Source organism: Cryptomeria japonica, chromosome 9 (assembly GCF_030272615.1).
Source record: "Cryptomeria japonica chromosome 9, Sugi_1.0, whole genome shotgun sequence".
Lineage (NCBI taxonomy): Eukaryota > Viridiplantae > Streptophyta > Pinopsida > Cupressales > Cupressaceae > Cryptomeria > Cryptomeria japonica.
The window spans coordinates 578,408,664-578,433,367 of NC_081413.1; the positions used below are offsets into that span (position 1 = coordinate 578,408,664).

Consider the following 24,704-nt stretch of genomic DNA (forward strand, 5'->3'; position numbering starts at 1 on the left):
GGCCATACGGATTATGTAAGAACCCAATTATGGCATGTGCCCCAATGAGAAATAAGTGTATGTGAGGGTAGGTAGGAGTAAGTAGGACAAATGATAAAATATTCCACTAGAGGTGGATCACCCACCGAAGGTGGAATGTAACAACAAGATAAGACCACAAAAGGTGGAAATTCTCCTACATATATAATCCCTATGTGCACACTTCCCTAAGTGTATCATATCCAAACTACTATAAAATGCATTACACTAAGTCAACTTAAGTAGAGTATAATTATGAGGCACAATTTACACCAACACACCCCCTTAAGTGCAATTTATAGGAATTTAGACTTAAGTTAACAATGCAAGATGGGTCCCAACTACAAGGGCATGTTTGGTACCCATGTACAAATGCAAATGCATGCAAAACAGTGAAATCTCTCACAAACGGAGAAAGGGAGAAAACCACATGGGAAAAAACTTCCCCCAAAAGAGATATGAAAGTACAAAATAAATCTCAATGAAGAATGAGAAGAAGAGAGACCAAGTACCTCCCCCTCAATGTAGAATCTGCACCAATGGTAGAAGCTAGAAATTAAATGAAGAAACTACTCCACAATTTCCGAACAACATTCCTACCCTTAGGAAGAAACAAAACCAAAGGTGTATCTATGAAGTCTCCCAAATCATGAAGGGAAGATGTAGAGAAAAAACTCAAGTGTCCCTATGTCGATATTAAAATTTATCCCCTCCAAATTAGGTGTACTGGTCTACACTATTGAAAAAGGAAATCTAAGATCTAGTGGAGATAAATGTAGAACAAGATTCAAAGACTCACATGTCTCCTCTAAGGATAAAGAGACCTCCTCCAAGTGTTGTACATAAGAATCCACAATCACATCAACCTAGAAAGAATGATCATGTAGAGAATGAACAAGAGTGTCAAAGTGTTCCCTTACAACAACTGAAAAAGGATCATCTTCATCAAAGAGAACATGAATATAATCAAAGATGTCTCCCAAATTAGAAATGTAGGACTCCACAAACAAACCTGAAATGTATATCAAATAGTCATTGCAAGGAACTCTATCTAGAAGAAAAGGAATATCCTATTGTATTGTATCACAAGAAACCAAAATTGTAGTAACATATGTATCATCAAGTGAAATAGTAGATGTGATATCAATAGGAGGAGATGAAATGCAAGGCTCAAGAACAAGGTCACATGTGAGAACACCCAACTTCAAGTAACTAAAGCTCTCCTTGATATCTGAATCAACACAAGAAGTGTGATAAACATTTATGAAGAATTAACCTCATCAATTGGAACCAAATCTACAGAGGAATACAACCGAAATTCATGATCTACCACGCCTATAGAAATAATATCTCTAGTCTCCAAGTCTCTAATGATAACTAAATTAGGTGTGAACTCCAAAGTCTTCCTTATTGCCCCATGAGTGATTTTATAGATGGGAAGAAGATTGTTTGTTAAGTGGGGTACACACAACACATCATTGAAGGAATTATCCCCAATACCAATAAATCCTTTCCCAATCAAATGCATATATGTATGATTGCCCATCAAAAATAGGTGGCATGTTGCAAGGGTCAAATGAAAAGAACGTAGACTGCAAAGATTCCATATGATGAGAAGCTCCTAAATCTAGAAGCCATCTCCTTGAATCACGACTTGTAGTAGAACAAAGAGCTTGTCCTTTACCTATCCCAAAAGTGTGAGGAAGGGGAAGGAATTGAATCTTTCTTCTTGTAAGAAGATGGTAATTTAATTTTGTTCTTCTTGAGGATGTAGGTCAGCTCATTAATCTTCTTAGTGTGACAATGATCCTCATCATGACCACTTTTCTATCTATATATGTATAAAAAGCCTCTCCTCATATGATTTTCCCTTAGGTGAGGATGTAGAAACCTTGTGTTGTGGAGAGGAAGATTATTCTCTATCTTGTTGTGTCTTAGGATTGAACTGTTTCTGCTTCTTATTGGAATCATTTCCTTTACTCTCTTGATTAGCCACCAAAGTTATAGACTTTTTAGACTTGAGAATCTCCATGCTCATCAACTTACATTGCTCTAACATCAACATTTATGTGATTGCATCAAATGTAGGTATAGTGAAATAACTACCCACTATCAAGCGATGGGTTTGGAAGCTAGAAATAAATGTTGCATATTCTGATGGAAGCTTTCCCAGTAGGTTGTAGACCAGCTGTAAATCCTTCTTATCAATGCCACAATCATTAAGTTGTGCTCATAGCTCATTTGCCTTGGGGACATAATCTTGGATTGTACCAAAGTTCTTGGGATCCAACATGGTGAGATAATTATCAATTTGATAGCCTCTAATCTCATCAATTTGACCATATAATTTTCCCAAGACATCCCATGCATCCTTAACTATTTTACACTTGTCAATGTGAAAGATGAGATCCTTTGATATATACTTCCTCAATGATCCTATTGCCATAACATTTTTAGTGAGCCACTCCATTTGAGAATTAGGATCAGCTTTAGGATTAGCTGGTACAATTATAGTTCTATCAATATAGTGAGTTAATAGTTATTCCATTAGCTTACTCCATATATCAATTTTCCATGAAAGATAGTTATGTGGAGTTAAAAGTGGAAATTTAGGAGAACCCATAACAACAAAATGAAAGAGCACTAAGAAAAGAGAGGCAAAATCACACCAGACACCCCCTCAAATTCATTCAATCAAAGAACTCCCCCTCCCCCCCCCTACAAGAAAACAATGATTGTTTGGCACTTTATACTTAGTGCATGTACAATGGGCCACTTGCAAACAAGGGAAAAGTGAAATTTTGATTTCAAAATGAAACATCCTCAAATAGGATATACAAGACTCAAAAAAATATGGCAAGAGATCTAGAATGAGATCCAAGCTAATTACAAGTACCAAATAGGTCAAAAATGACCAAATACTGAAAGTACAAGTTTTACTCAAAATGGTGAAAATTTGATGGTGTCACGTGAAAGTAGAAAAAAAATTATGTACTTTAAAAAAAATAGCACCTGAAATGGAGGTTGTATGAGCCTGAACAAAGCCTTCGAAGTTGCAGAAATGGGGATTACTCGGCTAGAGTGGTGAAAATCTGATTTTTTTTTTAAATTCGTGCATCAAAATGGAAAACCACCTGAACCACAATGAAGAGCACGAAATTCTACCCCAAATAAAATAAATGCATCAAAAAAGGATCTTGTATGACCAAGATATGGACATTTGAAAATCAACTCCAAAATTAAAACTATCAACTATGAGGGGGGTGCAAAAAAATTTATATAGCATATTTGTTGTGTGGGCATTGTTATACTCTTTAAATACTGACACACATCACCCATGTAATGAAGCATTGTAATGAGTTATGCATTAGGTGAGGCGCAAACATATTTTAACTAATGTATGCATTGACCAAAGTTGATTTATGTGGCAGGTTCAGGATGGCCATACCAAAATTTGCCACATGGTAGCTAAGTCTACTACTAATGTGTGCAAGTTGGAACAAATTAGTTTCTGTCATGTGGCATGGCAGAGAGCAGAGACTGGTGCTAATGGAGGAATGAGGGGTCATTGATGCGTGCCACATGGCGCAGTCATTGTGAGTGGCGATGCTGATGGGGCATCTTCAAGCACTAAGGTGGCACTGTTTTGGTGTCCACATGGATCATACAGGAGGTATCACATGGCACTTGCGAGGCCAAACAAAAAAGTTTCCTTGTGGCTAATCCTATAGAAGCGACGCAGACAAAGAGAACAACGGAGCCAAGGCGGGAGGCAATCATGGTATGGTGGCACTAGGAAAACATACAATAAGAGCCTGCAAAAAAATGAAGGATGCGACATAGGGAGGGGACCCACAAAAAGTACAAATTTTTAATTTTTTTATATAAAAAACTTTTACAATGCCTTTAAAAAAAATGAAAAAACTTTGAAATACAAAAAAATATGAAAAATATTTTTTTTGCAGAAATTGTTTTATCCAAAATCCATATCATACTACCCAAATTAGGTAAAACAAATCTCCAAAGCCCCAAAAATGCACTTTCACTAAATATAGGCAAATTTATACTTAATTTTCATGGAAACAGCCTCCCAGACTCAATGGTGAGCTTGAAATTGCTATAAGATTCTCCCAAAATATGTATCTCTTCAGATCCAAAAAAAATCCACCACGATCTCTCAACAAAGACTACTCAATGAATCCCCAATGACACTAATACCATGTAAGAATTTGTTTAAAATAGTCAAGATCTAGAGCACAATGAATAACACAAAAGAGAGACAAAATATTTGATAGAATAAACTATATCATAATCAAGCTGCAAATATTATTTATGACATGTGGCCCAATGAGAAACAAGGGTAGGTGAGAGTAGGTAGGAGAAATAATAAAATATTATACAAGAGGTGGATCACCCATCGAAGGTGGAATGTAACAACAAGATAAGACCACAAAAGGTGGAAATTCTCTTGCATACAACATCCCTATGTGCACACTTGAACCCTAAGTGTCTCATATCTAGACTACTATGAAATGCATTACCGTAAGTCAACTTAAGTAAAGTGTAATTATGAGGCATAATTTACACCAACAATAATGATAGAATATTTAAAGTAGCTTAGACAATATAAAAGGAAATGTATTGATCATGGCTATTAAGAGCTGATGAGGCTAAAATAGAGAAATAAAGATTTAAAAAAGAAACAAAGAAAATAATAGAATAAAAAATTAAATGAGATTTTTTTTTATCAAATTATAACTAAATTAGAGTCTATCTAGTAAAGTATTGATAATATAAAAAGAAACACTATACAGTGGATGGAACAAGCCACTGACTTAGGTAGAAGGATCTGAACAATAAGAAATTCACTAGAAGCAAACAAGCCCAAGCAATTATCTAGAAGTTCACTTTTAGCACATAATTTGCCAATGAACATATAGATATTAAAATCATTTTAAATTTTCATGAATATAATAATATGGTATAAATGTCATTATAGATATGTGGTAATACTTACTCTTAAATATCCAAATTTGGTAAAGGCATCATTTGAACTTTATCCTAAATCAACTTAGATTTAGACAATATTTGAAGCAAGTAGATCCTTCATAACGAATAAGAGTAGTTTGTGCCATAGTAACATCATTACTAGATGAAAATATGGCAAATTTCCTTCAATTATTCATACCTATACCATAACCCATTTTATTGTGTCCTTGTTCCTTGGAAGAATATACCTCATTAGTGTCTTGATGGTAACTTATTCCTTCGTAAACTTATAATTGAGCTAAAGCACAAAGTCATGGCTTTAGCACAAGATCCTCTAAATATTTCAGTTTGGACAAGTCTATACGCATTCTAATGCAATCACATGAATTATAGACCATGATGATAATCACTATAAAAATTAATCTGAGATTGAGGTATATTTTAGAAAACTAAACTTCACAAATCTTAGAGAAGGTAAGTTTGATGGAGATAGATTACCTTCTATTGAATCCAATATATAGAGTGACGATATATTAATTCGAAAAGGTGAGTTCACAACCATCTAATGAAAATTGTAGTCTCAAGTTGAAGCATGCCTATGAGTGGGTGATGATCATTTATGAATAACTGTAAACCTTAGAACTACATCTCTCATTTGACTTGAGTCTAGGGGCATCTATTTCCCAAGGACTACCCACATTCCCACTTCCAACAAAGGTGAAGTCACATGTAGTTCTCCTAATATTAATCTCTTCAAGAACATAAACATGTATTTATATACTTAGGATTTCATAACTACTTTGGTGAATTACCTCATGGAAGTAAAACATAAATATTGTAGAATAAAACCACAAAAGAGATTAAGGCCAAAAAAGTGTAATAAATTATTATTTTCCAATACCCATTCCATAACAAAGGCACAACTCATAGATGTTAATTTCTAGATTAGTATTACATATCCCAATAGAGTTCGTTATCAAGATTCCCGTCAATCAATCAATAATGCTTAATAAAGAACATAGATTCTCAACTAAGTTTAGAATTTAACAAACCTGTACTATAGCAAATCTCTAATTTCCTAGATTAGTATTGCATATTCCAATAGAGTTCATTTCATGATTCTCATCAATCAATAATGCCTAATAAAACACATGAAAACTGAACTATATTTAGAATTTGTCAAATCTAAACTAAATAAATTTCAACAAAGAACACAAAGATCTCAATTTAGACCTCTCCACCATTATAATTAAAAAATCAACATAAAAATACTAAAAACATTGTAGGCTCATCTCATTAATATAGAGGCTAGAATGATTACCTACCAATAAAAAATTTCCTCAATCATATTGTGAGCATTATCATAAAACTCTTTATACTTACAAACATTGTCCGTGCGGAATGTATACATTCCAGAAAGCGCGGAATCGTGATGAAGTGGACGTAATCGTACCATTTGAGGAAAATAAGCGCTCTGATTCTGCTGAACAAGGTATTCGGGGACTTTGTAAATCGACACCTTCTTGGATCTCCGGAAGGAATCCAGATTGTGGTTCCCAAACCCATTTCTAACATTGATAATCCACCGATCTGCCATGAGAGATTGGGATATAATTGGATTTTGATTTAATGTCCCTGGTTGCAAACAAATTCTCTTGCTTCTTGCTAGGCAGATGACCCTTTTTTAAAGAGAAAAAGATTCAAATTTTGAAAGTGAATGTCTCGGAAAAATCGTAGAAATGGAAACGAATTCACAAGGAAACCACCATGAGGAATTATTACGTTCTCGTACATATATGGGAGTTGTTATGTGGTCTTGATGTTTTTCAAAAGGCATTTAAAATTTTCAAATGCTCACCTCTAAAGTATTATAGCGCTTTCTGACACCCACTTGGGAGATTTGTAGAAATTGCAAGGAATATTCCTAGGCAAAATAATAAGCTTCTGCTTTCACTGCATAGATTTGTCGGAGTCTACCCCACTGTCCATCACATCTTATGGTCGTATGCTGGTGGTGTTTTCAAAGCTTCTCCCTACTTCACAACGGTCAAGTATTTGGGAAGATTTGTGGAAATTGTAGGGCATCTTCTCAAACATTTTCTTTACTATCAAAGCTTGTAAGCTTTTCCTTACTTCACGGCAGTCGGAGAAGATTTTTTTTAAATTGTAGGGTATTTTTTTATTCTTCTTCTTCTTCTTTCTTCTTCTTCTTTTTGTTCTATCAAGGCGTTTCCCCCATTTGATTATATATTTTAATTACCATCATTGTAAAGCATGTTTTTCCTTTTTTTGTCTTCAATTTTTTTAAGTTTCTCCCTAATTTATGGCATTCAAGTATTTGGAAAGATTTGTAGAAATAGTAGGGCATTTTCTTACATCTTTTTCTTTTCTATCATCAAATTTATTTTCATTTGATGACACTCAAAGACTTAAAAAGATAGATTCATGGATATTGTAAGGCATTTTTTTACACATTGTTTCTACCATCAAACATTGTAAGGCGTCATTTTCTATTTTTTTCTACCATTAAACTTTTTAAGCTTCTCCCTACTTAATGACAGTCGGGTACTTAGAAAGATTCATGGAAATTGCAAGACATCTTCTTAGTCATATTCACAACAATCAACTGCTTAGAAAGATTGATTGAAATTGCTTGGCATCTTCATACATGTTTTCTCTAACATCAAAATTTTCAAGCTTCTCCTTACTTATGATAGTTAAGTACCTGGGAAGATTCATGGAATTAATGGCATCTTGTCAAAGTTTTTCTCTATAATCCAACTTTCTAAGCTTCTTCCTAGGTCAGAGCTATTTGATTATTGAATAATGGATTGAGTTATCTTGGAATGTGAGATTTTTATCCTAGAAGAGTTTTTGCCAATTAAACCATCATGTTAGGGTATATTATTTGCATGTTTATTTCTTTGTAGCTATATGATCAATTTAATTTTTCTAGATGCTTCTTCTTATAGATTAGTGTAGGAAGTGTATTCTACACATTTTCTTTCTTTATTTAGTATCAAATCCAGTAATCACCTCAAATCCTAGGTGTCAAGAATAATTTGTTTCTTCAATCTTGGTTTGAGTGGGAGGTTGTGTAGGAGATCTTCTTCTATAAAAATGACATACCCACCAAGGATATAGATGGAGAAGTTCACCAACAATAACTAAATTATAAAAGCTCAATATGGAGGATATGTTTGTAAATAGAAATATGTGGGATGTCTTATTAAGATCCAAACCCACCAAAATATCACATGTTAACTAAGATATATTGGGCAATAAAGGAGAAGGGTCTCATTAGGCTTTTCATGGTGGAATTTAATTTATTGAATGTAAATGAAGAGCTATAGCACAAGATTTTTCAAAGAACTTGATAGACTTGCACTTGGTTGAATCCTTGTTTAAAAAATTTCTTATAAGAAAGAAGGTTTATGCTTTGGGAATGAATGATGGTGGTTCTCTCACATAAATATTGTTGTGACTTAGTTGCACCTTGTTTGAATGAAAATGGAGGATCTCTGCATGAAATTCTACTATTTTCTTTCTAGACTTGTGGTATCACTTGATGAATGACAACTTAGATCACTACCTCAAAAAAAAAAAAAAAGGTGAGTTAGTCATTGCTTTACTCTCAAGGGAGATACAAAAAAATAATTTACCAAGAATACCCTAGTTATCAATAGAAGATCAAAGAAGAAAGACAAAAAGAAAGAAAAGGTAAGATCACAAAGATTGCTAAGAGAGGAAAAAAAAAGGAAAAGAATTTAAAGAAAAATTATTTAGCTGAGTAGTCCATTTTTTTCTCGAGATGACCTAGATTCTTTTGTTGTTGATAGAATTTGAAGCTTTCCTCCATATGACCTCCCATTAGGGTTGGATTTCAAAGCATGAAACCTATTATGGTGGAAAAGGTATCTCAATGAGGATAGCTTATTGTGGATGAGAATCTTATGAACTATATTTTCAAATGTTATAAACATAAAGTGTAGAAATTATATGATATTTTCATGGATATAGTGCTGCCAAAATTTTTGGGTATGACTCATTTGTTGTTCATGCTTAAAGAAAATTATAATTGTTATTATAAGTCTTTCAAAGTTCTAAAATAACATATGTTGTGTTTCATTTAAGTTGGGTGTCATAATATAGTATGACTATGATCTAATTGATATCATTGTAATTAATATTATAGTAGAACATCACATAGAACCATATCAAGGCATTTTCTAATGGTTGCTTTGTGACAAAAATTATGCTAGTATTCTAATATTTATTTTGTATTTTATTATGTTTCTACTCATAATTTGTATGCATGGATTTAGTTTTAGAAATGTTAGTAAATTTTGGTACGAAATTGTGTTCTTGAATTTTATTTGAGAGACTTAATATATAGTGGATAATATGTTTTGATTGTCATATAATGATAAAAAAAATGTTTAGATTGATTAAAGTAGGATAGGCTTGAACCTTTACATAACCGCCACACAGGATAAACTTTTTTGAAGCAAGGCTTCTAACTAAAGCAACAACCGGTGGACCAAGGGTCCCGACCCAAACAAAACTACATAATCAAAACTAAGAGGTTTCAAAAAGCACCCCAAACCATCTTCTTAGAAAAGCCCCTTGAGTTGGAACCAAAGTAACCAAGGGCACAAGCATTAAATGACAAATTTTGAAGGACTTCAAGCAACCTTATACTTGAAGGACCATCTTCAACTGAGACAATCAGCCTTGAAGCATGGTGTTACAAGGAACTAGAGCTATCCAGATACCTTGTGCCGGAAAAAACTCCTAGCCTATCCAATATAACACTAGATAGCATGTCCAGCCAATAGACTAGACCAAAAAAAACTCAAAAGATTTTGAAAGGCATCCGTAAACCTTTCAAAAATATATATCCTACAAAAGAAAGCTACAAACCTTTTCCTGTTGTTTGTAGTAGAGCCTCTATGAGATAACGAACCACCATAAAGGTCCCTCTCCACCCAACGAACAAGAGCACTTAAGCACATCCCACATATAGAGCAATCAAGAAGACAGGGAATAGAGGAGGCAAGTGCCAAAACCCTAGAGGGTAGCATCCACCAAACGAAGTCAGCAATCGTCATTGAAGCAAGCACAACGAAAGAAAAACACACTTAGATTAAGCGCATCGAACACCCACTCACAAACAACAGCAAACTACTAACACCAAGGGGGAAGCCATCATCCACAAAAGAAAACACAACCTCATAACACCGAGGGGGATAAACTTTGAAATTGATGCCCTACAATTTCCATGAATCCTCCGAGTACTTTTTGGGAAGCAAGGAGAAGCTTCGAAATTGATGCCCCTCAATTTCCATGAATCCTCCAAGTACTTGTTGGGAAGCAAGGAGAAGCTTCCAAATTGATGCCCTGCAATTTCCACGAATCCTCCAAGTACTTGTTGGGAGCAAGCAGAATCCATGAATTTTCCAAGTACTTGTTAGGAAACAAGGAGAAGCTTCAAACTTGATGCTCTGTAATTTCCATGGATCTTTCATAAAGGAGGAAGAAACCTAGAAAGTTAGAGAATATGCGTACGAGCAACTAAAGATTCGTCACCGTGGTTTCCTCGTGAATTCATCTCCATTTCTACGATTTTTCTGTGACATTGCATGTGAATGTCCTTCAAAATGTGAATCTGTTTCTCTTTTAAAAAGGGTCATCTGCATTGCCAAGCAAGTAGCAAGAAAATTTGTTTGCAACCAGGGAAATCAAATCAAAATCAAATTATATCCCAATCTCCCATGGAAGACCAGTGGACTGCCAATGTCGAAAATGGGTTTCACAACCAGAATCTGAATTCCGTCCGAAGATCTGAGAAGGTGTCGATTTATAAAGTCCCCGAATTCCTTGTCCAAGTGAAGCAGACCGCTTATGTTCTACAAATGGTGTCATTAGGCCCACTTCATCATGTTGCGCATCCTGAAATGCTTCCTCATAAATTGCATGCTACACGGAAAATGTTTGACATGACTAAGGAGGAATTGGAAAAACAAGTGATAGGACATATTCTCGCTCTAGTTCCCGCGGTAAGAAAATGCTACCAATATCACATCAAGTATCAAGACAGGCGTCTTGCTTGGATGCTCACTTTGGATGTTTGTTTTAATATCTTAGAAATATTTAGGACTTTGGGTACAGACAAAAAGTCGGATCACTGTCTTTTTGATCGAAATACTATTGAATACACTGCATACCCCATGATAGCTGACATTCTAATTCTGGAGAATCAAATTCCACTCTGTGTTCTGCTCAAGATATTAGAGTTAAAGGGCAAGGATAAAACAAGCCCATTTACAGAGCTGTGCGATCGAGTTGGTAGCTGGTGCCCAAATAGAAAGGTTGTTCTACCCTTTTAATGAGACGGACCCCCCGCTAAAGAAAATTCCAGGGGCACAAGAAAGTAAGCATCTTTTGGATTTAATCCGTATATTGTATGTCATACACCCATTTCAACTCCATCAAGAGACCGACCAGCCATGGCCTGATCCTGACCAACTATGTCCTGATCCTCCGAAACGGGAGATTATAATCCCCTCTGCTTCTGAATTAAGGCGTGCTGGGATCAAATTCACAAAGATGGAGGGAAATTTTATGGAGACTAGCATTAAGATGAATAGATTTCACCTCCCCAGAATCAGAATCTCCAGTAGCATTGAAACCCTCCATCGGAATCTTATGGCATTAGAAATATGCGAGGCCAATATTCACAGACGACCATTGTTCAAGTCAATGGAGAACTGTTTCTGTTACTGCAGCATGCTTGATTTCGTTCTTGTTTTTGTTCTTCAGTTTTCCACTCCACTTGTTATTATTTCTAATGCGAGGCCAATCTTTTGTTATGATATTTTGATTGTACGGGAGAATATGATTGGATTTATTTTATATTTATTACCTTGCTATTTATAGTTTCTTTGTATGGATTTGATTCTAGTAATGTAAGTAAATGTTGGTACGAAATTGAGTTTTTAACTTTTATTCGATAGAATTGGTATAAAATGGGTGTTAATGTATATACATATTCAATCATTAGTCTGATTTTTTTTTTTTATTCTAATATGTTTGTAAGTATTAAGAGTTTTATGATAATGTTCACAATATGATAATTTTTTTGCTGGTAAGTACTCACCCTAGCCTCTATATTAATGAGATGAGCTTAAATTGTTTCTAAATTTTTAATATTGAATTATTAGTCATAATGGTGAAGAGGTTTAAATTGAGATCTTCGTGTCTTTTGTTGAAATTTATTTAGTATAGGTCTGTTAAATTCTAAAACTAGCTGATTTTTCATATGTTTTATTAAGCATTACTATTTGATATGAAACATGAAAAGGAACTCTATTGGGATATGCAATACTAATCTAATTTTTTTGAGATTTTTTATTAATCAATTAATATCTATGACTTATGGCTTTGTTTTAGAATGGATATTGGCAAATGGTAATTTATTATAATTTTTGACCTTAATCCATTTTATGGTTTTTATTCTTCAATATTCTTTACTATTTTATTATTCTTTACTATTTTATTATCATGAGGTAAACCATTTAAGTAGTTATGAAAGCTTATGTATATAAATGTATGTATATGTTCTTACGAGATTAATATTGTGATAATTACATAAGACTTTGATCTTGTTTGGAAGTGGATATGTAGGTAATCGATAAATAAATTCCCTTTGACCTAAGTCACTTAAAAGATGTTATTATGGAAGTTATTTTTTTTCTTACCAAATTTTCAACAACAAAAAAATCCAAATACAATATTTATACAAATAGAAAAGGAAGGTCTATAATGTTTTCATTAATTTAGTGAAATATACCTATAAATAGTTAATCCTTAACAAAGCATGTTGAGTTGTCATTTCCCTTTCCATAAATTACAACCATTTTAAAAAATAATATTATAGCTTTTATTAACGTTGCAATGTCATCCTTGGTTTTTGACTTTACTTGTTTTCCCATTCTTCACAAATTAATTTTCATTGAATTCAAACCAAATATAGTAATTATTCAAAGGAAGAAAAAAGATTCCAATTATATATTCAACAAAAGAAAAAAACAATCATGTATATTGATAATCCTAAAGTTTGGTGCATTAGAAGAACTCAGGTGTGAGTTAGTACTAACAATATGCCTTGAATCTTTATGATCAATCTCAAAAAATACCTCTTTTATTGTTATTTTCATTGGTCAATAATATTTATGGATAAGAATGATAAATAGGAACATCATTTATATTTTGAGATAAAAAACATTATATCATATTGAAACAAAATATTTCAAGTTCAATTCTTGAGGTAATTTCATAGGACTATAAATAGTATATTCTTGCTATAAAAATCTAGATCATAAATACTATATTAAGCACACATAAAAAAGTTAATCTACACTGAGTACTATAATTATGGAGAAACGAGGTGTTTCTATATCAAAGGAATGTAATATAATTATCAAAATGGCACAACATTTCATAAAATTGTGATGGTTATTAATGTATTCTTGGATATTAAGGATATATGACAAATAATAATAAGAAAATGTATCTTTGTAGATACAATTTAAGGTAGTAATGTGATTTAACCATTCACATCAAACTCAATTTAGGACAATGTGTTTGGCATAGTTTATAATATCATTATTTTTATATCCCACTATTCATAAATCTATTGAAAATCACATAAGTAGAGAGGAGGGAAAACAATAATATTAACCTAAATATTGTCATGCATTTTGGCACACCATGTGGTTTTACATGATTGTATTCTCATAAACTATCTTTTTATTTTTGTTACCTGTATGTTGTCTCGATGTAATTTTGATAGAAAAAAACTTTAATGTCTGGACCAAAATAACACTTTTAATTTTGATATATACATAAATCTAATAGTGGATGTTAGGAACACAAGTTTCTTAATGGTCAAATAGTGTAATTTAGAAATTGCAAATTTAATGGTTTCAATTTATTCATGACATAGTTGCAATGATATTTATATCTTATGTGATATTTATAGCAGCGAAGAGAGGGAATGTCACGACAAGAGACAACTAAAATTAAATGGGAGAGAGAGAGAGGCATTGGAAGGGAAGGCTAGTTGTGACTTAAAATTGTCCTATTTAATTAAATAAATATTTTATTTATTTAATTATTTTATCTTAAGTCTTCTATTAATTAAATAAATTCTTATTTATTTAATTAATTAATTTATCCTTTTTAAAGCCCCTTCCTCATTTATATAAATATTTTAATTTATTTAAATTATCTTTTACCTAAATTAAATAAATATTTCATTTATTTAATTGGTCCCACTTCCTCTATTAATTAAATAAATCTTTATTTATTTAATTAATTCATTAGCTTTTTCATTAAATGACACATGTCATTTATCTCTTAATTTTCCACTACCTACCCTCTTATTATTTCTTCTTCTTACCCTTTAATCCTAGCCAACCATTTATCTTTTCACCTTTTAATCTTATCCCTCCATTTTCTTAAGTGTCTTCTATATAAGAGCATACTCTCATTAGTATCAATTCTAATTATTGATATAATGAGCATTCCAGTACTTTATGTAATCAAGTCTTCTTGTGACCAAGTGACATCCCAACCACAATCCATTCTTTGTTGAGATCTTGTGCACATTCAAAATCTAAGAGAAAATATACATAAAGCAAGATCAATGGAGATAAGAGACAATGGAGATTGAAACCCTACTTGACATGTGAATAGTAATATTGTTTCTTTTTGTTGATTTACATGATCTTAGGTATCTTCATTGGTGTATGGTGAATGTTTCATTGTAGGATTTAGATTGTTTATGGTTGAATCTTTAAGGTTTTACAATAGTTTATCATCATCATTTTTCACCACACTCCTGCCTTTAAAAAAACCTCAGTGAGTTGTTGCAGATATTGCTTTATTTCTAGAGTGCATCTTTGTAGAAACAAGAGAATGCTAGAAAGAAGGAGAAGAATGTAGGTGAGGATAGGAGAAATAGAAGCCTAATAATCCAAGTGTGACATTTTGGATACAGGAGAGAAAGGTTTTGTGCCCTCACAAGTTCTTCCTCTGTCAATTTTATTTATAAAATCTTTGATTTACTTTATATTGTTTCTACCACTAAATTGTTGGAAAATGTTTAGAATAGAAAAAATTTGAGGAATTGAACACACTACAAAAATATTGTACCCCTTAGGATTAAGCTTCAATTATGGGTTGAATTAGTAATAAGGTTGATCTGGGTACTTAAATAATGAACTAAATACTGCACAAAAATGATCACTGTAGGTATATTGTTATGCTTGAAATGTTGTGGAGGATAATTTTATAAAGAATTAATTTATGAGATTGGATTCACAAATGAATATTCTCTATAAAGGTAGTTAGGGAATAGTAGATTCAAAGACCTTGTTTTCATCATCAAAAAAGACTTGAAATGATCTTTGCAACTACTTCAAATGTAGTGGAGCCAACAAATTTATGATCTAACTTGTAGAAAATTCTTTTAAACTCTGTTAGTTATAGTTCCTTCATTCAATTCTCATAGATGACACGAGAATTTGTGTTATAAGTTGCTAGATATCTCTTTTTTATCCTTGTTAATCAATTTAGTTAGAAGTTAAGGAAGGTTGGAGCTAGTATAGCCATAAAATTTCTCCATATAGTCAGAGAAATGCAGCAGATAACTAAGGCTGATAATTGGAAAACTAAATGGACTAAATGGGTTTTTTGCATATGGGGAATATAATTAAAAATAAAATAAATGAGTAAGCTCAATCAACTGAAAAATGGTGAAGCCAATAGATGCAAATATCTACACATAGAAATACATAGATAATTGCATATACATAAACTCTTACTCAACTTCAATAACCATTAATTATTAGGAGGTACCACCAATAAATGCAATGAAGCAAGTAAGTTTTAGTTCCAACAATCATAAACATAATAGTGTATGTTATGGACCAAGTAAATGGGATGCCATATAGATGAGTAAACTACTAGTGTGAGGCTCTTGAGTTAAGTTACCCACAATGGTCTTCCTAAGAGAACTAAGACACTCATTGTTAAGCTACCAATCTATCCTATATATTCCATTATAACAACCTCTTCTTAATATTGAAAATGTGACTCAAATGAGCCATGGCTAAGGAAATGATCATGGGAAATCTTGGCACCACTAATTATTTACCACTTAAAACTAGACTTTTAAATTAAATTGAGATTTCCATGCAATTCATGGAAGTTGGATCTTGCTGACTTGAGATCATTCAACTTCCTTCTTGATAGATACATCTCTAGCTAGTGACTCTTTGAGTTGGACTCGACCATGCTAGCCTTGATTAAATGCTCTAGTCACCATAGAATGATAGGAAACCTCAAGCTAGAGAAGACCCAAGAATTGAACCTCCAAGATTATTGAAGAAATGAAAAGAAGTCATTATACTATTCCAATGATCAATGCTTGTACCATTGATAAGGATTAGGTAGCCTTCACCTAGTTCATGGAGGTGAATATTGCTAAGAGCTACCCTAGATATGATATAGGAATGGTCACACTGGTAATTTCCTTACTATGCATGTAGCAGTAACTGAAGCTAGATGTAGTATCAAAGAGTACATTGGCAATCACCTAAATCATAGGGGTGATCGATGCTAGGTGATATCCGAGATAAGGGAGAAGTTAGTTGACTATATCACTAAGGTCACAAGGTGATATCAATCGAAAGCTACTTATTCCTACATGGGAAAGCTCTTCATTGGTAGCCTATAGGCAATTATAGCTAGAATCCACCAAGTTGGTAGGTCACTACTTGGGAATTCTCTGATAAACCTTTATAACCTTTGGGTTTGAGGATGGACCCATGATGTTGTATGGGATACACTGAATCCCCTACACAAACAACCAATTCTTAGAGACCCCTACTTGCCACCATCGTCATAGGTGAAAAAGACCAAGAAATGGATGGGACCCATGGTGTATTGCACAATACAACAACAATCCTTTTCTAGTGGACAATGCTTGAATAGATAGGAGTAAGTCATATTATACCTATCTACATACCCTACTCATAAATTCGTACCCAATCATGTTGTGAAGATGATGGATCCTCAGTGTAGGATAAGATGTCTCAAAGCCTCCTACTAGTAGAGTTCTGATAAAGCCTATCATCTAACAAGCCTAATCCTATGGCCCTTCTCTAGTTGATCGAAAGATAGTTTTCTAGGTCCATTTTGATGGGGTGGATAAGGCAATGGTTCACATGGTTGGTATTGTTTCATCCCATTAAGATGCGAAAGGGTGTCAAAACAATCAAGATGTTTAACACAACTCTCACAATATTCTTGGATAGGTATACTAACTAATAATCTTGTATTTCATTATTTTATTACAAAGTTATACGATAGAATGAATTATATCTTTAATTTCTATTCGAATTAGATTTGATAGAATTATACTTGCTGATATTATGTATTTAAAAAAAAAAAGTGCTTTCATGGCAGAGGATTTTACAGAAGAATTATCCTAACATGCCTTTGTAAAAGCTATGATACAATTTTCAAAACTCATATTTTATTTAAGATGTAAAAGATTTTGGTTTACACGTTGTATTCATTTTTGCTTGACATTTTGGATCACACTTAGTTTTCCATCATTAGGGAGAGTAAAATGTACAATAAGATTGCAAAAGTAGATATAAAATAGAAAGGATTAAAGGGATGAGTGAAATGATTAAAAACTAATAAAAAATTAAATTAAAGAAAGGAACGAATGAAGGAAAATGAGGGTGGATAAATGAGAAAGGGATATAAAAAATAAAACGGTAAGAATATTCTCATGTGTGTGTGTGTGTGATCATTTTAGAGTTATTAAATAATTATTTTAACTATTAAATTTTATGAAAAGCATGAAGGTATTTTGTTTCAACATTGTTTATAAATTTCTGAAGGGCAGTTAGTTAACTTTGTTGGAATCCCTTATGATTATTTTAATGTATATGGAAATTAATGCATTCTTATGACTTGGTGTTATAGACCTTTTAAATTCTAATATTATTTCAACTATTTTATTAGTGGTAATTATAAGGTGGGCGAAATAGGATTCACAAGTCTATGCATGCAAACAAGGAATCAATTTCATGCCCACTCGGTTAGACTGGAAGGAGAAAGATCCACTAGGCTCAAGATATTTTAAGGACAAAGTGGATGCAATGGTACTTCACTATAGGGGAATTTGTAATTGAAGAATGCAAGAAGTATGTCCAAATAGGTTGAAATGACAGTTTTCAGCATGCACAAGAAAACAGTGAACTAGCATACCAATTCTAGAAATAGATCCTATAAAGCTGACTATGACTAATCTGTATAAATTTTAGGGAAAAATAGAGGGAGCAAGGTATCTATCTCAACTTACTTTCGATACTATGGTGCCTCGCCTCCTCATAGTTTTAACTCCAATGAATCACAAAATGTACCTCACCTCCTACTTGCTCTATACCTATTTTTGTCGATTTGTCATGTGTCAAGAAAATCATCTGCCCCTCAATATTTCTTAGGATCATTTAGGGATGGTGGACAAGATGCAAGAGGAGTAACATTGAGCATGGTAGATGGAGCTATTGCAAGTTTTAAACAATGACCTCACTCTAATAATGGATCACTTAGTTTGTCAATCGGAGCTAGGGTTAATCCTTTGGAAAACTTTGAAGACAACTCATGATTGATATCAATAACCTCATACATATCATCAGAATCATTAGGACCAACATTATTATTTGCATCAACATTGCTAGTGTCAAGATCATTATCATTCATATCATCATATAAATTAATCACAGTAGGATCTTTAATGCAAAAACAATAATTATCATGCTTAGACATTTGAATTTTCATGATTTTATTCCTCCTTTTGACTAGTCATAGTTTGGTCAAATGGGATCAAAGAATTAGTAGGTGTTTTAGAGGAGGAAATCATTTAAGAAGCAAGATCACAGGCATTAGCATGATTTCTTCAGCATCGGTCTCAAGCACTGTGGTTTCTTTTGGCTTGGCTTAGAATTTGAGAAGACTTGGAATCAACTAGCATAAACTCCTTTTCTTCCTATAGAAGCTAGGGTGATTACCTATCAATAAGAAATTATCTTTGTTGACTCAATCATATTGTGAGCATTATCATAAAACTCTCAATACTTACAATATGTTAGGATCAAAAAGCAGTCAGATTCATTCTTTACAACACCTTTCAAATTTTCCAAAACGGATGAAATGCTATATTAATAGACGCCAATAGATATAATAAGTATCTATCCTCCCATGCCAATGTTAACAAGATTCATGATTGAATATGTATATACATTTGCTACAACTAACATTAGTACCCACTATATTAATTCCACGAAATACAATTCAAGCACCCAATTTCATACCAACAATTACTAACATTGGTAGAATTAAAACTATACAAAGAAATTATGAATAGCAACATACTAAACATAAAATAACTGCACTCACATTTTCTTGTATGACAACAACAATCATTTACAAATATTTCGTTCATATGACCATCAACATGAAACCAATCTATAAAAGCTCTTATGAATACAACAAGGAGACTAATACTAGCTCCTTCCTAGCCACCACACAAAAAATTACCTATGGAAGACCAAGAATCGCAATTTCGAATTCCACTTCCTTAAGAACCGCCTCCACACTAGAAACAAACTTTTAATAGATTTCTATATTAGATGTCCCTTAAAAAAATTGAACTTGGGTCTCCAAATGCAATCTCAATACTTCAATCAATTCATCTCAACCCATTGGACATTGAATTTATAATTATCATAATGGAAAACTACATACATCGATAGGGCTACTTGAAGAAATAAAGATGCGGGAAATAATACCTCGTAAAAAATAGAAACGGTTGGTATTCACGCAATAAAACGAACTTCAGTTGGGGCAGCTAAATTCTAAAAACGATGCGTATAGAAAACTTGTGCAGGCCTAATTAGAAACGTGGACTACTAAATAGAAGCAATGAGTAGATTAATTTGTAAGAAGCTTACGATGCAGTGACAAAATGGTTTGCACGGCAGCGAAGAGCAAAAGCATGCATGCTGCAATAACAGAAACAGGTCTCCATGGACTTGAACAATGGTCGTCTTTAAATTCAGCGATCATCACCTTAATTTTGTTATGGTAATGTTTATGGGCATCTCCTCTGACTTTAGCAAACGGATCCTCGTAGCTTCTGGTGATGCCTTCACTCAGCCTGTGGAAGAGATCCGCCACTTCTCGGTCGTTTCCCATGTAGCTCTTGATAATTCTGGCTTTTCTTAGGACAGAGACATCGTTTTCAGAACTAATGAGCTCACACATGAGAATAACGTACCTTGATATTACACACATGTCCTCCGCCTCGCATATTTCTAACGCCATAAGATTCCGCAGAAGGGTTTCAACGCTACTGGAGATTCTGATTCTGGGGAGATGAAATCGATTCCTTTTGATGCTATTCTCCATAAAATTTCCCTCCATCTTTCTGAATTTGATCCCAGCAAGCCTTAATTCAGAAGCAGAGGGGATTATAATCTCCCGTTTGAGAGGATCAGGACATGGTTGGACAGGAACAGGCCATGGCTGGTCGGTCTCTTGATGAAGTTGAAATGGATGCATGACACACATAGGGATTTCAGAAGCTGGTTGCTCGGTCTCTTCATCTTGATAGAGTTGAAATGGATGCATAACATACATACGGATTAAATCCAAAAGATGTTTACTTATTTGTGCCCCTGGAATTTTCTTTAGCGGAGGGTGCGTCTCCTTAAAAGGGTAGAACAACCTGTTGGAAGACGGACTCCTTCCCTGTTTGTCACCAAAACTTTTGGCTATTCATATTCTTCTTGGAAGCTCTTTAAGAGCTGATTGTAATTCATTTTCTGAAGTTGATTGCTAGAGCTGATTGCAGCTGTGTAGATGTAAACCAGATTGGTGAATAATATAGTGATTTCCCTGCTTCAAGTGTGGATGTAGGCAATTGCTGAACCACGATAAATCTATGTGTTCTTGTTGTTTGTGTTGTGTATATTTAATTGTGTTTATCTGCTGTTTTCAATTCGATTTCTTCATCCTAACAATTGGTATCAGAGTGAGGTTAGATCACTGTTTAGATTTTGTTGTTTGAATTTCCAGAATCATGGAAGAATCGAAGATAGAGAAGTTCTCTAGTCAGAGCTTCGGATTATGGAAAGTGCAGATGGAGTCTTTGCTGATAAAGCAAGACCTTTCAATCGCGCTTGAAGGGATAGCAAAGAAACCAACTGGGATGGCTGATGAAGATTTTGTAAAATTGGACAAGAAGGCGAGAGCGACAATCTTTCTCTCGCTATCCAATAATGTTCTCTTCAATGTCACGGGTGATGCAACAACAAAAGAAGTATGGGATAGACTTTCAGCCATGTATGAAATGGCTTCGACTGCAAATAAAGTTTTTATTATGAAGCACTTATACAAACTGAAAATGAAGGAAGGTTGTGCTATGGCAAACCACATCAATTAATTTAATACATTGATTAGTCAAGCGACTTCGGTGGGGATGACACAAGATGATGAAAGCAAGGCTATTTTGTTATTGTGTTCTTTACCAAGCAACTGGGATGGTGTTGTAACAGCAGTTAGCACATCTATATCTGGTAAAAATAAATTAGTTTTTAATGATGTAGCAGCTACTCTTCTCAGCGAGGATTTGAGAAGAAAGAATGATGAACCTTCATCTGGTGAAGATTTAATGGTGGTCAACACTAATAATAGAGGTAGAAGTCATAACAGAGGTAGAAATAATTACCATAGACGTTCAAAATCAACAAAGAGATCGAAGTCTAGAAACAGAAATGGTGAATGTTGGTTTTGTGGCAAAGCGGGTCATGTGAAAAAGGATTGCAGAAATTTTAAAAGAGCACAAGAGAGAGTGTGGGACAGCGAGGCAAATACTATTTATGGTAAAGATGGTAGCGTCTTAATCCTTTCAACAACTGACACTACTTCGGATTCATGGGTGCTTGATTCCGGTGCCTCCTATCATTCTACCTCATGTCTTGAAGCATTCATCAACTACCATGAAGGGCAATTTGGCAATGTTTTTTTAGGAGATAACAAAGCTTGTGAAATTACAGGAAAAGGGGATGTATTGCTGCAATTAGAAGGTGGTAAAACATGGCTGCTCAAATATGTTTGCCATGTCCCAAAATTGAAGCGGAATTTAATATCTGTTGGACAGCTCTTTGGTCAAGGTCTAAATGTCAATCTTCTTTCGGATACATGGAAAGTAACACATGGTACCATGCTGATTGCAAATGGTAATAAAGTGGGAAATCTTTACATTTTTAAGACTCATGGTGAAGTGGGAGTTGCAATGGTGATTGAGGACAGCAAAGCGGATCTTTGGCATCAAAGACTTGGGCACATTAGCAAGAAAGGTCTCCATGTTATGCATACAAGAAATCAGCTACCGGGCCTCAAGCTTGTGGGCTTAGCCTTTTGTAAACATTGCCTCTATGGAAAACAAAAGAGAGTTAGTTTTTTGAAAGGTGGGCGTGACACAAAGACAATACCGCTGGAGCTTGTATACTCAAATGTTTTTGGACCAACTGAGGTAACCTCCATTGGAGGAGCTAACTATTTTGTAAGGTTTCTTGATGATTGCACAAGAAAAGTATGGATTTATATGCTTTCTAGGAAATTAGAAGTGTTTTCAAAATTTAAAATTTTCAAGGCATTAGTTGATAATAAGATTGGGCATAGGATTAAATGCTTACAAACAGATAACAGTGGGGAATTTTTTTCACATGAATTTGATAATTTTTGTGCTGATAATGGGATTAGAAGAATCAAAGTTGTTTCATTCACTCCTCAAGAAAACGGTGCAGCCGAGAGGATGAATAGAACAATCCTTGAGAAGGCACGATGTATGTTGTCTAATGCAGATTTAGGCAAAGATTTTTGGGCAGAAGCATGTAATACAGCAGTGTATTTAATTAACCAAAGTCCATCATCTAAATTGGATTTTGGTATTCCGGAAGAGGAATGGCAAGGGAAGAGGATTTCATATTCGCATCTTCATGTGTTTGGATCCGAAGCCTTCTCGCATATACCCAAGGAAAAGCGAACGAAATTGGATCCAAAGTCGCTGAAATGTATCTTTGTGGGGTATGGAGAAGAGTAGTTTGGTTTCAGATTGTGGGATCCAGTTCACAAAAACATTGTTCACAGTAGGGATGTAGTCATTCATGAAGCCGCCTTTCCCGCACTGCAAGATGCAAGTAAATCAGAGACAGAATATGTTCCTATGTCTCTATTTTAGAATGCGACTACCAGCGCTCTACCTCCAGTCTCTTATTCAGTGGGAGCTCCTATGACATCTACATCTATTGAATATAATTCTCAAACTGAGAATGATGAAGTGAGTGTTGAAAATAATTGGTCTTCTTTTAATTCAGAATTTGTGGGTTTGCAAAACAGAGCACATTTGGAAGATCACTCTTATGGTGAGCATCTTGGCTCACGTTTTTCAACTTTGATTGAGCATACTCCAGGGTGCTCTGCACCTCCACCACATTCTGTAAATCATAGCGTATTTTCCCCATGGCATACACCTCACCCTCCACAACAGTTGTCCCCATACCCCGTAGGCCATAGTCCTTCCCAGGAGTCTTCCGTAGCTCCTTGCTGCCTTCCCCGTGCTCCTCCCGCAGCCTACTCTCCCCACGAGCTCCCTGCTGGTCTCCATGCCTCCCCACCACACGGGCCCTCTCTGCAGACTTCCCGCGATCCCCTAGCCACTCCCTCTTTCTCTCCGCAGGCCCACTCCATGGGTTCACTGCAACCACAGACATATGCCGCTGACGATGATGGTCTCATGGAAGACCATTCATGTGGTCACTGCCCCCAGCAAAATTCACATGGTCGTGGGCTCAATCGTGGTGCGACCTTTATGAACCCACAGCAGTGTCATCTCTCTCCCGTGCAAAACAAGAGGGATTTTTCTGATCGACCTTCACACAATGTGGATAAAAATCCACAAGCTTCTGATAACCCTGCAGACAGAGTCATTACCAGACTCAAAAACAGAGACATTACAGGAAATGCAAACAGAGATAATGGGAGTGATATTAATGTGATTAAACAGGGAACACAAAAATTGAATGACTCTACTACTGAAACAAAGAGTCAATTGAGAAAATCAACCAGATAGAGGCGACCTCCTGTGAAGTTCTCTGATTATGACTTACTATTTTGTGAAGAGGCTGAACCTTCTTTGCTCATCTCTGATCAAACAGAGCCTGCAACATACAAAGGGGCTTGTAAAAATGCAGACCATGATAACTGGCACGCTGCAATGTGCGAAGAAATGGACGCACTAGTGAGGAATCAGACATGGGATTTGGTGCCACTTCCGCCTAATAGAAAGGCATCGAGAAATAAATGGGTGTATAAACTAAAAGATGAAGCTGATGGTCACAAAAGATTTCAAGCAAGACTGGTTGTAAAGGGATATGCTCAGAAGCAAGACCTCGACTTCAAAGAAATTTTTTCACCAGTAGTTAAAATGACTACCATCCGAGTAGTATTGGGATTAGTTGCAGCGTGGGATCTTGAACTTGAACAGCTAG

At 34.5% G+C, this 24,704-nt stretch overlaps 1 protein-coding gene across 1 annotated transcript; it reads left to right on the top strand.

Moving 5' to 3' along the window:
* Positions 1 to 6,408: 6,408 nt before the first annotated feature.
* Positions 6,409 to 11,396, top strand: LOC131062864 (putative UPF0481 protein At3g02645). The gene is made up of 2 exons (XM_057996602.1): positions 6,409 to 6,499; positions 10,744 to 11,396. Exons 1-2 carry the CDS (start codon positions 6,409 to 6,411, stop codon positions 11,394 to 11,396), a joined length of 744 nt encoding a protein of 247 aa, XP_057852585.1.
* The last annotated feature ends 13,308 nt before the right edge of the window (positions 11,397 to 24,704 follow it).